The sequence below is a fragment of the Galeopterus variegatus genome, unplaced genomic scaffold, assembly GCF_000696425.1.
Source record: "Galeopterus variegatus unplaced genomic scaffold, G_variegatus-3.0.2 Scaffold645, whole genome shotgun sequence".
In the NCBI taxonomy this organism is placed as follows: Eukaryota; Metazoa; Chordata; class Mammalia; order Dermoptera; family Cynocephalidae; genus Galeopterus; species Galeopterus variegatus.
Genome location: NW_007726756.1, coordinates 525,782 through 539,362, shown reverse-complemented (window position 1 = coordinate 539,362; position 13,581 = coordinate 525,782). Strand labels below are relative to the sequence as shown.

General features: G+C 36.1%; 1 protein-coding gene across 1 annotated transcript in view; it reads left to right on the top strand.

The window, feature by feature from the left end:
* Window positions 1-413: 413 nt before the first annotated feature.
* The window catches only part of SLC12A2 (solute carrier family 12 (sodium/potassium/chloride transporter), member 2), a 175,076-nt gene continuing 161,908 nt past the window's right edge, over window positions 414-13,581 (top strand). Inside the window, exon 1 of the mRNA XM_008570930.1 lies at window positions 414-653. Within this exon, the coding sequence (XP_008569152.1) occupies window positions 414-653 (240 nt within the window). The remainder of the gene's footprint in view (window positions 654-13,581) is intronic.

Genomic DNA, 13,581 nt, shown 5'->3' with positions numbered 1-13,581 from the left:
CTTCATATCCTGGATAGTTTTGCTCAGTTCATTGTATCATTTAACTGCATCTTCTTGTATCTCACTGAGTTTCCTTAAGATTTTTACTTGGAATTCCTTTTCAGTCATTTCAAGGGTTTCCTGCTTTAAAAGGTCTGGTATTTGAGAGCTATTGTATTCCTTTGGTGGACTCATATTTTCTTGTTTTTTTCATATTTCTATTATTACTACATTGATGTCTGGTCATCTGGTAGAGCAGTTGCTTCTTCCATTACTCTCCCTTCCTGGACTCTGCTGGTGACTCTCCTTGTGTCAGTGCAGTAAAGTGGATGGTGGTCTGCCTACACAGTGGCAGTGGCTGCTGCAGCTGCTATTTTGGTAGCAGGATGCCCTTGCAATGACAGTGGCCTTGGAAGACTGCCTATGTGGCAGTGATGGCTCCAGCAGCAGCAGGCTGCTTACACAATGATGTTGGCTACCTGGCAGTGCCGGTGGTGGCTACTGCAGCAGTGGCAGTTGCAGCAGTCACCCACTTGGCTGTGGTGTCTGCAGAGGCAGCCTTCAAGGCTACAGTGTCTGCAGTGGCAGCAGTGTTACCTCACTGCATTGGTGGCAGTGGCATCAGCGGCTGCAACTGCCTCCTTGGAATCTGCAGTGTCCCTGGTGGCAGTGGGGTTACCTCGTGGGAGTGGCAGCAGCACTGGTGGCTGCAACTGCCTCCCTCATGTCTGCAGAGTCCATGGCTACAGCAATGCTTCACCTGTAGGACTGCTGCTCTGCAGGGAGCTGCTCTGTGATGAGTGACAGTTCTTAAATTGGACAATGGCTCTGGCAACTGCAGCAGTGGTGGCACTGAGCCCCTTTTGATAGTTTTCTGTTGGAGGAACATGCCCTGGGCACCTTTAGTCTTCCATCTTCCCAGAAGTCCAAGAACAACTCATCTTATGGATGAAGAAACAAAAGGCTCAGAAACCACAAGTGACTTGCACAAGGTCACACAGCTACACAGCAAATAGAGCTTCTAATACTTGACTCAAATCCTTGGGCTTTCACCCCGTGATGCTTTTTTCACAACTCCACAGACCGAATACATATGTATATAAAACCATAGTACATCTTAACACTGTTCAGTCAGTTTAATTCTGTGCTTAAGAATATTGCTTTTGCTATAGAGGGCAGGTCAAACTTAAAAGGATTACATAATATTTTCCACAAGCCTCCTGCTCCTTCTAGCCCTTATAATTCTTTCTTATTATGGCCCAATTTCTACCTGGCTGTTATCTCTGGCTCTAACAATAGAAGATTGCATCTCTGTATCAACCCTTGTTTCCAGATTATACATTATTTCATTCCCACAGCTATCACAAGGCCCTGAACTCCTGATCTGCTATCTTGGATCTCCCATGCTACATTCATCACTCCCTCTGGTATCTTTCATTTTGTCTTTTTTCACTGAACTCTTAACTTCTACCTATTTTCATTTTCATTTATTTTTTCCAGGTACTATACTATCTCTCCCCTATTCTATACAACTTCCCATCCTCCCACCCACTCCCGATCCCCCAAAATAAACAATCTCTGCAAAGAGTTTCTCACCCTTCACTGAGCGTAGCTATTTTGTTTACCCCAAACACAAGTATTTTTATATCTTTGTATGTTATCTATTTTGTCATTTTACCGCACTCTTTAATAGCAACTCAACTGCACTTCTCTGACATTAAGACAACAAATAATATACCTCAAATATACTTTCTTAAAAAATCCAACAATCCCATCATTGGCAGTGTCACACAATGGTTAAAAGCACATCTCTGAAATTAGTTAAGGTTAAAAGCACATCTCTGAAATTAGTTAAACCTGGGTTTGAGTCCTAATTCTGTCAATGAATAAATGTATCAGCTTGGGAAATTTTCTTAATCATATGTGATCCCCCATTTGTAAAATGAGGAGAGCGGTACTTACTTTGGAGGTTTTCTTTGGTGATTGTGTAAGATAATGCAAGTAAAGTGCTTGAGATATTAGTGGGCTCAACATAAAAGCCAAATAAGTAAACGTTCCTCCTCCTGGCCTCATCTTTCTATCTTCCATAAACCTGGCAAACTACATCCTTCTCTTCCCCAAGCCCCATCCACCCACCTTTCAGCCTGAACACCCGTCATCCGCATTGTGACCAAGAAAATAAATCTCCTCATGCCACATATTAAGTAGTTCTTAGGAAAGATACCGAATGTACATCTTTTGGCACACAATATTTTGTGCCTTACACTTTTTGAAGTAGGTGAAAAAATCTCTCATAAATCATAAAACTCTATGTTCTAATCTCAAAGAATTGACACAATTTGTTTTTAGAAACAATGAAAGTCTCCTCATGCTGCATCAGAATTCACAAAAAAAAGCTATCCGGTGTCCATTTACATTAATTATGGTGGTGATTGCCTATGGCTATGCTAGAGAATGTATTTCAGGCTCCAGTTCTATTTTTAGATGACTGTTCTGAGGATCATCAGACACCTGTCCTATTTAGCAGCTGGAATATTTAAGCATCATGGTGCTTTTAAAATAGCAGACAAGCCAACCACAAAGACATATTTTAAACCAGGGGGTTTTAGTATTGAAGACCCTGATTTCAATTTTTACAATGCTGTCTTAATAGAAGTATATAAAGATCCAAGATAATACAAGCCTGTAACTCCAAGCAAAATCAGATGGAGAAAAAAAGTGGATTTGGCTGAAGACAAATGAAAAGAAAAATTTCTTCCCCAGCTCTCCACTTCTACACCTTTACCGCAGTTCCTGGAATCAAGTAAGAACAGATCTAGGCCTCCTATAAGCCCCAATGGTATGGAGAAGGAAAATTTTGTAAAACTCTAAGGTGCCAACAGATATTTTGAGCTGGAAGGAATCTTCAGAGATTTTCCCAACCCTAGTCCAACTCCAGTCACCTTATTTTACAGAGAAGAAAAAGACTCAGAGACATATAGTGACAGTCCCAGTGTGGATTCTAGAGATTGTCAAAGGAAACATGGTAATAGTGAGATTCAAAATAATATAACTTGTGTTTCTCACGCAGCCCCAGGTGATGAAGGCCAGGTATAAAGCATAATTGGTCGAAGTGAGCACGATAATCCATCCTCTTTTTGGTAGATACTGGGTTAGGAATGGGCATGGGACCCAGTACCAGTCAAATATAAGGAAATTTTCTGTGGGGATTACTGGAAGGGATTTTGAACCCTAATGAAAAGAGAAACAGTGAGAAGGACTACATCTCCTTCTGATTGTAAATGCAGTTTGAGTATGAAGTTCTTGTAGCTACAGGAACTGTACTGCAACCTTACCTTAGACAAACCTTAGAATGAAAAGTCAACCCACTGAGAATGGCAGAAAGAAACAAAGAGCGGTGGTCGCTGATGGTATTTTTTAATTGCTGCACCCAAGTAGAAATAATTCTTTAGACTTCCTATTATATGAGATAATTAGATGTCTTTAATATTGAAATATTGATAGTCACATATTATGTGACTTAAATGCATTTCTGTCTTCTACAGGACCACAGAAAAGAAGTCTGGGACACTTTGCCACATTTATATTAGACTATGAGCTCCTAAAAAGCAAGGCCTATGGCTTATTTGTCTTTGAAACCGGCACAGTCTAGAAAAAAAAAAGTAGGCCTCAGAATGTTTGTTGTTTCAGAAATATAAATGGCATAGCCACTCCAGAGAATAATTTGGCATTTCTTTGAAAATTAAGCTTAAGTTTACCATATGACCCAGAATTTTCTTTTCTAAAAATCTACCCAAGAAAATGAAAACATTCACACAAAGATCGGTACACAAATATTCCTAGCAGCCTTATTCGTAATAGCCAAAAACTGGAAACCACCCAGAGCTTCTTCCAATGGTGAAGGGTAAACAAAGTGGTGAAATATTCATATAATGGAATACTATTCAGCAAATAAAAAGAACAAGATACTGGTATCAATATAGATGAAACTTAAAAACATTATCCTAAGTAAAAGAAGTTAGACACAAAAGACTACATACTGTATGATGTTTTACATTTACATAAAGTGCCCAGAACAGGCAAATGTGCAAAGGCCAAAAAAGATCAGTGATTACTTGGGGCTGGGAGGAGGAATAGGGATTTGCTACCAAAAGGCTCAAGGGAATTGGGGGGATGATTGAAATGTTTTAAAACTGATTACGGCAAGGGTTACACACTCCATAAGTTTACTGAAAATGGTTGAATTGTGCACTTTCAATGAGAAAAACTTATGACATGCAAATTATATCTCCATAAAGCTATTAAAAACAAAAATTTGTTGAGTTATTGAAATGCATTAAATCACCCAGTTAAGGATTTGACACAGAAAACTGTCTGCCTAGTATGGAATGGGAAGATGCAAAGACATTCCCTTCAGGTGGGCTAATAGACATTGTTTTGACTGAAGAATTATTATAGTTACCTCCAAAGGGAATCAAGCAGAGAAAAAGAGTACTACAAGTTCAAAGCAAGAAGCCATCATTGGGAGCTGGATTTTAAGGAAGATGTTCTGAAGAGGCAAAACTTCAATTGTACTTGGAAGAAAAGGAATTATTTGCGGCAGAACAGAAAACTGTTCAGCATATTCTGGAAGTGGAAGAAAAATTAGGGAAGGAAAAGTGAGCAATGTTAAGGGTTAGGTTGAAGTTTTAATTTGTGTTCAGAAAGGGCTATTAACACTTATTTAGGTTTTAAATTAGTATTCAAAATTTTTTTTTAATTTAAGGTTTTCTTAAACATCTTCCACTTAAAAATCTAATAATTTTAAATAAAATAAGAACAATTACTTTCAGATGCTCTTTTAAGTTCTTTTAACTGAACATGAGCTCAATTAGCTCCTGTTGGACAGATTAAAATTACTTAAGTAGTTCTGCTTAAATACTTAATTTTATTTTATTCCACCTTTTAAATTATAAATTTAATAGATTAGATTTTTTGTGAACATTGAAGTGCCTGCATAGGCATTACAACAACCCTAACATAACCTTCCTCAGCTCCTAAATAACTCTTGTAGTTCTAATAAATTATATCTATAAAAATGTGAATAACAATTGTTCTTAAATATTCCAAAGCTGATTTTAATAATTATTCAAATTCTATTATACTTTTCCACCTCTGTCAAATGTCTAAGCCAAATACATATTTTAAATGAAAGTCACATATGTAATCTCTCAGATTAAATAAAAAGTGCACACATTTCCCTAATGATTGTGTAAAATGTTCTCATATAAAAGCGTAAGTACATGGATTTGATTTACTTCATTGTATTTCTATTTAATTCTAAACCTTCCTGAGTTTCAAGAATTTACTTAATTAGTGGAGGAGATTTGTCATCTCAGATAAAATGAAGTTATTAAATCAAAGTTGCAGGGCCTTACTACAATTATTTATTGTTCAGAAATTTAAGACCAGAGAGTGGGACTTGAGATCTATACTTCCATAATTCTGCTGGGATCACAAATGGATTGCATCTTTTTTTATAGAAACTGTCAATGAGTCTATGCAGCTCAGCAAACCAATTTTAATCACCTAACTGGGGTAGCTAGAATTCTGTATCCTTTCTCTGATTGCAATTTACTTCCTCCATGCTTTGATTTGATTCCATTAATCTCTTTACTGCCAGGTAGGACTCTGCAAACTTTCTGCATTCTTTTAGTCCTGATTGGATCTTGCACACCTCTCATACTTTGGTCTGGATCTAGACATAACCTATAATCTTTTTGATGACACACTTGGCTTTACAGAGGATCTGGCCCACAGTTTCCTCTGTCCTCTAACAGAGCTCTCTTGTCAAGCAAGGAACAGGTGCCAAAGGAGGTTTGTGAGGTCACAAAACTGATGCCTGCCATGGACAGTTTCAAGTGGAAGGCAATACACAATGTTGGAGTGATCAGAATGGAAGTCAGGCAGGGAGTGGGTGTGAGGTGGTGGAGGGAGACCTCACTAACTGGCTGAAGTTACACCAGCTGCCTGATAGAGGAGCAGAGAAGACAGCAGCTACGAGAGTGTGTCCTAAAGGACAAAGACAGATGCTGTGTTCAAAGTTTCTGGGAAACTTATGATGATAAAATCCAGGGTAATGCCATGCCCACATGTGGAAAATGTGCAAGGAAGGTAAAGAAGTATGAAGTTAGAGAGTGAAAGATCATGAAGTTAAGGAGGCTAAAGTTACTAATGTAGATGTAAAAAGCATTAGGTTTGATGGCAAAGGTAAAGCGGAGAGATAAATTTGTTTCAAGAGCTCCAATCATCTAGGAGAGCAAACCCTATAGCAAAAAATCCCTATTCAACTAACATTCTAAACAATTCGAGGATGTCTAAGCAACAAGCCAGCTGCCCCTTCATTTTGAGCAACATCTGAAACATTAAAAATTTCAATTGGTAGCAAGAACTGAAACAGTAACAGTCCCTTCAGAGCTAGTAGTCACAATGGAATTTGATCTGTGCCAACTTTAAAAATAGGGTTTTTTTGAAAATAAATTTGTGGAAAAGTTACAAAAATGATATCCATGTTCTTTTACTACATTGTAAAAATTTCTTCCATATTTGAAATTATACTTCAAGGTTGGTCCGCATTGTCTTCTATATTCTTACAAATGTTTCCGAATTAGATAGCCTGTGTTTCAAACTAAAAAATTGAAATGCAGGAGGCTAGGAAACTTATTTCCCATAGACTCTAAGAGGAAAAAATGTTGGCACTCGACTTGTTTCCCGAATTGGTATATAGTTTCATCACCTCATCTTTAATTGAAGTATACTGGTTAGAAATTTATCAGGAACAAGTGAAGACAAATTTAACCTGATCTTTGTCAGAGATATGAACTACATTTTTGGTGAATATTTTAGTTCTAATGAAGGTTGCCAGATTTAATAAATAAAAATACAGAATACTCAGTTTAATTTGAAATTCAGATAAACAATTTTGGTATAAGTATTTGACAAATACTGCATGGAACATTCTTAAACTAAAAAATTTTTATGGTTTATTTGAAATTCAAATTTAACTGGGTGTGCTGAATTTTATTCAGCAGCATTAATTCTAAAGTGAGTACAGTTTAGTGACTTGAAATCAAAAGGCCATGAACCAGAGGCTATTTGACAAATACCAGTAATAAGAGTAAAAATGACCTTACCCAAAATACTAATCTCCTTTCATTCCCTATCTTGCACTCTCATTGCTGTAATACACTTAAATTTTTTTAATTAAAAATTTTTTAAATTTAAAATTTTTAAATTTTAAATTTTAGTCCTTACTTTTATACAGCCAATCAAATAGTCAAGTGAGTAGTAGAAGCAGCTTGGCTCTAATAGAAAAGCAATCCTTTTATCAGCTAAAAGGCATTCTAGATTTAAAAGATTAAATATTGATATTTATATCAACATTTTTAGCTAATAAGAAAATAAATATAGTTTGCACATAGTTGTTACAACCTGCTAAATCAGCTAAAACTTTGCCTGTTTAATAAAGCTTTACAAGTCATATAAATGGAAACAGATTATTAACTTCACGTTGTTAATTAAAATTAAAACCAAAAATGCTCAATTTATTATGTGTTTGTAATTTTAAAAATTGTCCCCATCAAATGGATATCAAATACATGAGAATAAAAGAAGTTCCAAGAGAAGGGAGTAAAGAGAAGATGACAGAATGTCCACGACATCAGTGCTGATAGGGAGAAAAGAGGAAGAAAAATGGTTAGCAAATGAATATCTGCAAAAGCATGGTCAGCAGAATAATTACCTCTCAAAAGTTGTCCACGTCCTAATCCCCAGAATCTGTGAATATGTTACCTTCCACAGCAAAAGGGACTTTCAAGATGTGATTAAGGGTTTTGATATGGGGAAATTATCCTGGAGTATCCAGGTGGGCCCAATCTAATCACACGAGTCTTGAAAAGTAGAGAAACTTTGCTGGCTGCATAGAACCAGAGAAACAGCAGTGTGAGAAGGACTACACTCATTGTTTCTGACTTTGGAGATGGAGGAAGAGGTCATGAGCCAAGGCATGTAGGCCTCTAGAAGCTGAAAAAAGGAATGAAATGGGTTCTTACCTAAAGCCTCCAAAAAATACCTCAGCACTGCCAATGCCTTGATTTTAGCTGAGTGAGACTGTGTCTGCCTCCTAACTTGCAGAACTGTAAGATGATAAATTTGATCTGTTTTAAGACATTCCTTTTGTGGTAATTTGTTAAGACAGCAATAGAAAATAACACATAAGGCTTGACTGTTTCTAATTAAAACATTTACAGAATTTGAGAGTGAGGAGTTTCATGGAAAAGGTCTCAATGCAGGGATCTCTACAAGGATATAAGGATTTTCTCTTGATATCTGCATGTGCATTTGCATGCTACCTTCCATCCCACCCCCATACCTCCACTCCCAATTTACAAAGTGTTCCCAAATTGTCAAGATGCTGGCTACTCCACATGCAAAAGAATGAAGCTGGACCCTTGTGTTACACCAAACACAAAAATGAACTCAAAATGTATTAAAGACCTAAGTTTAAGACCTAAAACTATAAAACTCCCAGTAAAAAACATAGGAGTTCCTTGACATTGGGCTTGGCAATGACTTTTTGGGTAGTACATCAAAAGCACAGGCAACAAATGCAAAAATAAATAAGTGGGACTACATCAAACTAAAAGAAAATAATCAACAAAATGAAAAGGAGAAAATATATGTAAACCATATGTCTGATAAGGAGGTAATATCCAAAAAAATATAAGGAACTCACACAACTCAATAGCAAAAAAATGAATAATCACCAATTAAGAAACGGGTAAAGGACCTGAATAGGCATTTCCCCAAAGAAGACATAAAAATGGCCAATGGGTATGTGAAAAGGTTCTCAACATCACTAATCATCAGGGAAATGCAAATCAAAACTACAAGGAGACATCATCTCATACCTTTTAAGATAGTTTTATCAAAAAGACAAGAAATAGCAAGTATTGGTGAGGATGTGGAGAAAAGGGAATCCTTTCTCCACATGTTAGTTGAAATGAAGACTGGTGTGGCCACTGCAAAAAACAATATGGAGGTTCATAAAGAAATGAAAAATAGAACGACCATATGATCCAGCAATCTCCCTTGTCTGGGCATATATCCAAAGGAAATGAAATCACCATCTCCTAAAGATATCCCATGTTCATTTCAGCATTATTCATGATAGCCAAGATACAAAAATACCAGAGTGTCCATGGACAGATGAATGGATTAAAAAAAAACATTGTGTACAAATATACAATGGAATATTGTTCAGCCTTAAAAAGGAAATCTTGCCATTTACAGTAACATGGATGAACCTAGAGGACATTATGTTAAGTGAAATAAGCCAGACACAGAAAGAAAAATACTGCATGATCTCACTTATATGTAGAATCTAAAAAAGAAAAAAAAAAAGACAAACACTATACATAGAAACTGAGTAGAAAGTGATTACCAGGGGCTGGGGGTTGGGGGGAGTGGGGTGAGGAATGGAAAGATGTAGATCAAAAGGTACAAAATTGCCATCATTTAGGATGAATAAGTCTAGAGATCTAATGTACAACATAAAGATTATAGTTAATGATAATTATATTATATACTGGTAATTTTCCAAGAGAGTAGATTTTAGGTACTCTTACCACAAAAATAAAAAAAAGAAAAAGGAAAGAAAAGTAACTGTATAAGATGATGAGTATGTTAATTTGCTTGGATGTAGTAATTATGTATACATATATCAAGATAAGTATATCAAAACATCACTTTGTACACCTTAAATATATACAAATAAAACAAAATGAAGATGCTGGCTTCTCCACCTTTTTGTATTAGAATCTACCCACATGGCTATGGTGACAAATACTATTTGTGAGTCACAAAATAAAATGAAAAGGGGAGGGGGAGACTCCAACAAATGTTTAAGCTCTAAAAGAAGAAAATAGTTCAAAATTTTGTTATTCCTTAGGGAGACTCTGTTAAACATATAGCAGGGATTCAACAGCTTTAAAGGATGTTTTAAAGAAAAGATTTGGGTGTGGGTGTGAATAGTCATGTCCTTTAATAGGTGGTCAATCAAATAAATAAAAGTCTTCCTTTCCTATTTTTTTAGAAAATATTAATGTTTTATTGTAGAACCCTGATACTGCAAAGAACCTTAAAGATAAACCAATCCAACGTCACTCATTTATATATACATGCCTTTGTACACATTCTTCATGTGACATAAAAATGACTTGCTCTGGGCCGGCCCGGTGGCGCACTCGGTTGAGTGCGGAGCTTGGGAGCACCGCGGTGCTCCCGCAGAGGGTTCGGATCCCATATAGAGACCAGTCCGCTCACTGGCTGAGCGTGGTGCCAGCGCGACACCAGGGTTGCGATCCCGTTGCCAGTTGTGGTACGGGCGCGACACCGAGGGTTGCGATCCTGTTACCGGTCACGAAAAAAGACAAAAAGGAAAAAAAAAATGACTTGCTCTGACAGAATGAAGGCAGAATTGTTGCTTGGATGACAGTAGTATGAATAATTCAGTAGAAGCAACGCATTCACAAATCAAGAAGGATCTTGTCTGTTGTCTGCAAAATTCCTCAGGTTAAATTGGAGAAAACCCACCCAGCAATAGAATGAACATTTAGCGCTTTAATCTTAGATAGTGAATTGGTTAAAGAATTTGGTGACAGGTTATTAGAAAATTTGCATTCTCTAGCAGAATGCAGCAATACTGTGGCAAAAATCTTATCTGACTTAAAATTAAATGTGATACATTTACTAACAAAGAGTGATCACATAATTTAATATTGTCCGGAAATTAGCTGGTTAACACTACATCTTTTTCAACATTTTGAATTCTCTTCTTTATAAATTAATTCAGCATAGTTTTTAAGACCCCAAAACTTGATTTCTCTCCAGCTTCTTCTCTAAGAGCAAGTGATTAAATCATGAGAATTATAGAACAGAAACAGCTTATTAGTGTCAATTCGGGCATGCTTTTGAACAAAGTTTTGTCTACACATTTGGGTTTTCTGATTACCTAATTTTCTTTTCTTATCTTCATTTCTCAACATCACAAAGATTTTTTGTTTATTCTAGAGTATTCATTATTGCTTAACTTATAATTTCAGGCTAAGCATGACTCAGAATGCCCTCGATTTTTAGCCCTCCATAGCTTTTGGCTACCTAAATAAAGGTTACCCGTGCCGACGTCAGTTATCAGTCAGCTAAAGTCAGACTGTAATCCTACAATCCAATAATTTTCCTCAGAAAAGTGAAGACAACTGCTAGGTAGTCAGTCTGAAGCACTTGCCTTTCTCATATAAATCCAGTGCTCCTTAAATTACAGTTCATTCTTTCCCTATCTGTATTCATTCAGCAGCTGATGAAACTACTATATCCTCTAAATAATTTGGCATTGTCTCTGCAGAATTATAAAATCAACACAAATTGGCTAACAATTAAGGAAAGTGGCAATAAAAATCCTGAGGCAAATGTAATTTAATTTAAAAGGTTTCTGATGTGTGATTCTGATTTAGGTCGGCTTTTAGGTAACTTTTTATTTGATGGTCAAGGAGAAATCCATGTGAACTGATGACCTGATTTGGGTAAAATCTATAAAAATTTGAAACTGGTGTTAATGGTGTAAAATGACATTACCTACATTTATCATACAACATTAATATCAGCACTCACTAAAGACAAAGGATGAATGCTCTGCAGCTAAAACCAACCAAGAGAGGAATTCTTGTGGAGGCTAGACAGATAGCACTGATTCCATGGACTTCCAGGATTTTGTATTCCCTTGAGGTTGTCAGCAGCTGGTGGAAAAAGGGCAGAGTGAGCTGCACTGTGAATCAATGGTGTGGAGGCAGAGTGAGTGGTGGGGAGTGGGGGACACTTAATTGTAGGAATACGAGGAGTATGTTTTGAGAAGATCAATTAATGGTGTCTGAACAAAAAAAATAGCACCGTGGGCTACACGAATAACTAATGTCCAAACTTTGCATTATGATAAGATCTAGCTCATCCTCAGAATGGTTTTATTTCTACAGTCTCTAATAATCTGAATAAAAGTAAAGATTCTTATAATGCCAATTGCTTTTTCCAAAAGTGTAAGCAACAGTAAATCCAGAAATCCATACTAGTGATGTTTGCAAAACAAACACAGAAAAAGCACAAAAATATTACTTTATTAATGGATTTGCAGACTTGCTCATTATTTAACTTACTCCCTGTGTAACTTTGGGCTCTAATTGTTGGTTCTATATTTAAATTCTCAAGTATAAAATAGTCATACTCAATCCAAACACTCATTTCCAAGAGATGATATGGAGAGTTACTATTCTCTTTAAACATCAGTAAAAATCTACTTCAAATTCACACTAAAATTGCTCCATAAGTGCTACCATTGCTAAGGTTTATAGTTTTAAAAACAAAAACCAGTGTTATTTATGTAAATTGAGTAAACCAAATAAACATTTTTAAATGTTTGTTTAAATTGTAACTTTAGCATACTGTAATTTAGAGGAAAATATGCCAGAGGTCTTTGTGTCTACGCCTCCTCATGATAAAGGTGAGACAGTGATACACATTAACACCCTGGGTACATAATGTCACACTACCAATTAAGGTCAAAGGCAGAAATTGAATCCAGGTCTCCGAATTCCTGGTCCCTCTTCCTTTCCACTGCATCACATTTTACCAAAAATATAATTTTTTAAAATAAGTAAATACTGTTATGCTAAGATATTAGAAGAAATGCTCCAGTGATATCATGTTTTATCCTAGTCAATGTTCAGTATGGGTGGAATGTAATCAAAGTTAGAGAGAAGATAGGAAAAACTCAGGAAACATGGTGGTATGGTTATCATATCTTGATAATGTGTTTGTAAAACTTAGGGAAAAACTCGTGGATTCAACTGCCCAGATATAAGTTATATTTAAAGAAGTATGCTCATTCTGGAAGATTTTTTTCAAGCAATAACAGCAACATTAGGATCAGTTTTGCTGTTACTGTAGGAGTCGTAGGATTAACAGAAATTTACCAATTGTGCCTTTTTTTCCCCAGTGAAAGAAGATGGTCAACGTTCAAGAATTAACATAGGCTACTACAAGGGAGTGCAGATTGTTCTCACATTTGTTTCTTTTCTCATGTCCAAGAGAATTAAGAATTGCTTAGCATATTTGTCCCCAAGTCACAGATGATAACTGATTGCAGTGATATTTGCCCTATGGTTTTCAGACAATTAAAGTGGCTGGTGGAAGGAATGTCTTTTGTGGTTGATAGTCTTCTAAATTTGATAAAGAAAACTGTAATTACAGCCAATCTTACCTGATGCTCTAAACAAAATATCTATAGTGTGCAGTGAAGAATCTTTGTCCTATATATGACCTGTAAAATGGCTTAGAAATTACAGTTTACTGATGTTTTGATATGATTAAATATATATTTAGTTGACTGCCTAAGATTTGCATGACAAAAATAAAAATGTAAGCCAGTGTTTTTTTGAGCTTTCCTAAGCTGAATGCAAATGCATCGTTTTTCAAGTAATACTCATTAGAGAGATAAAAATAAGAAAAGATACTATA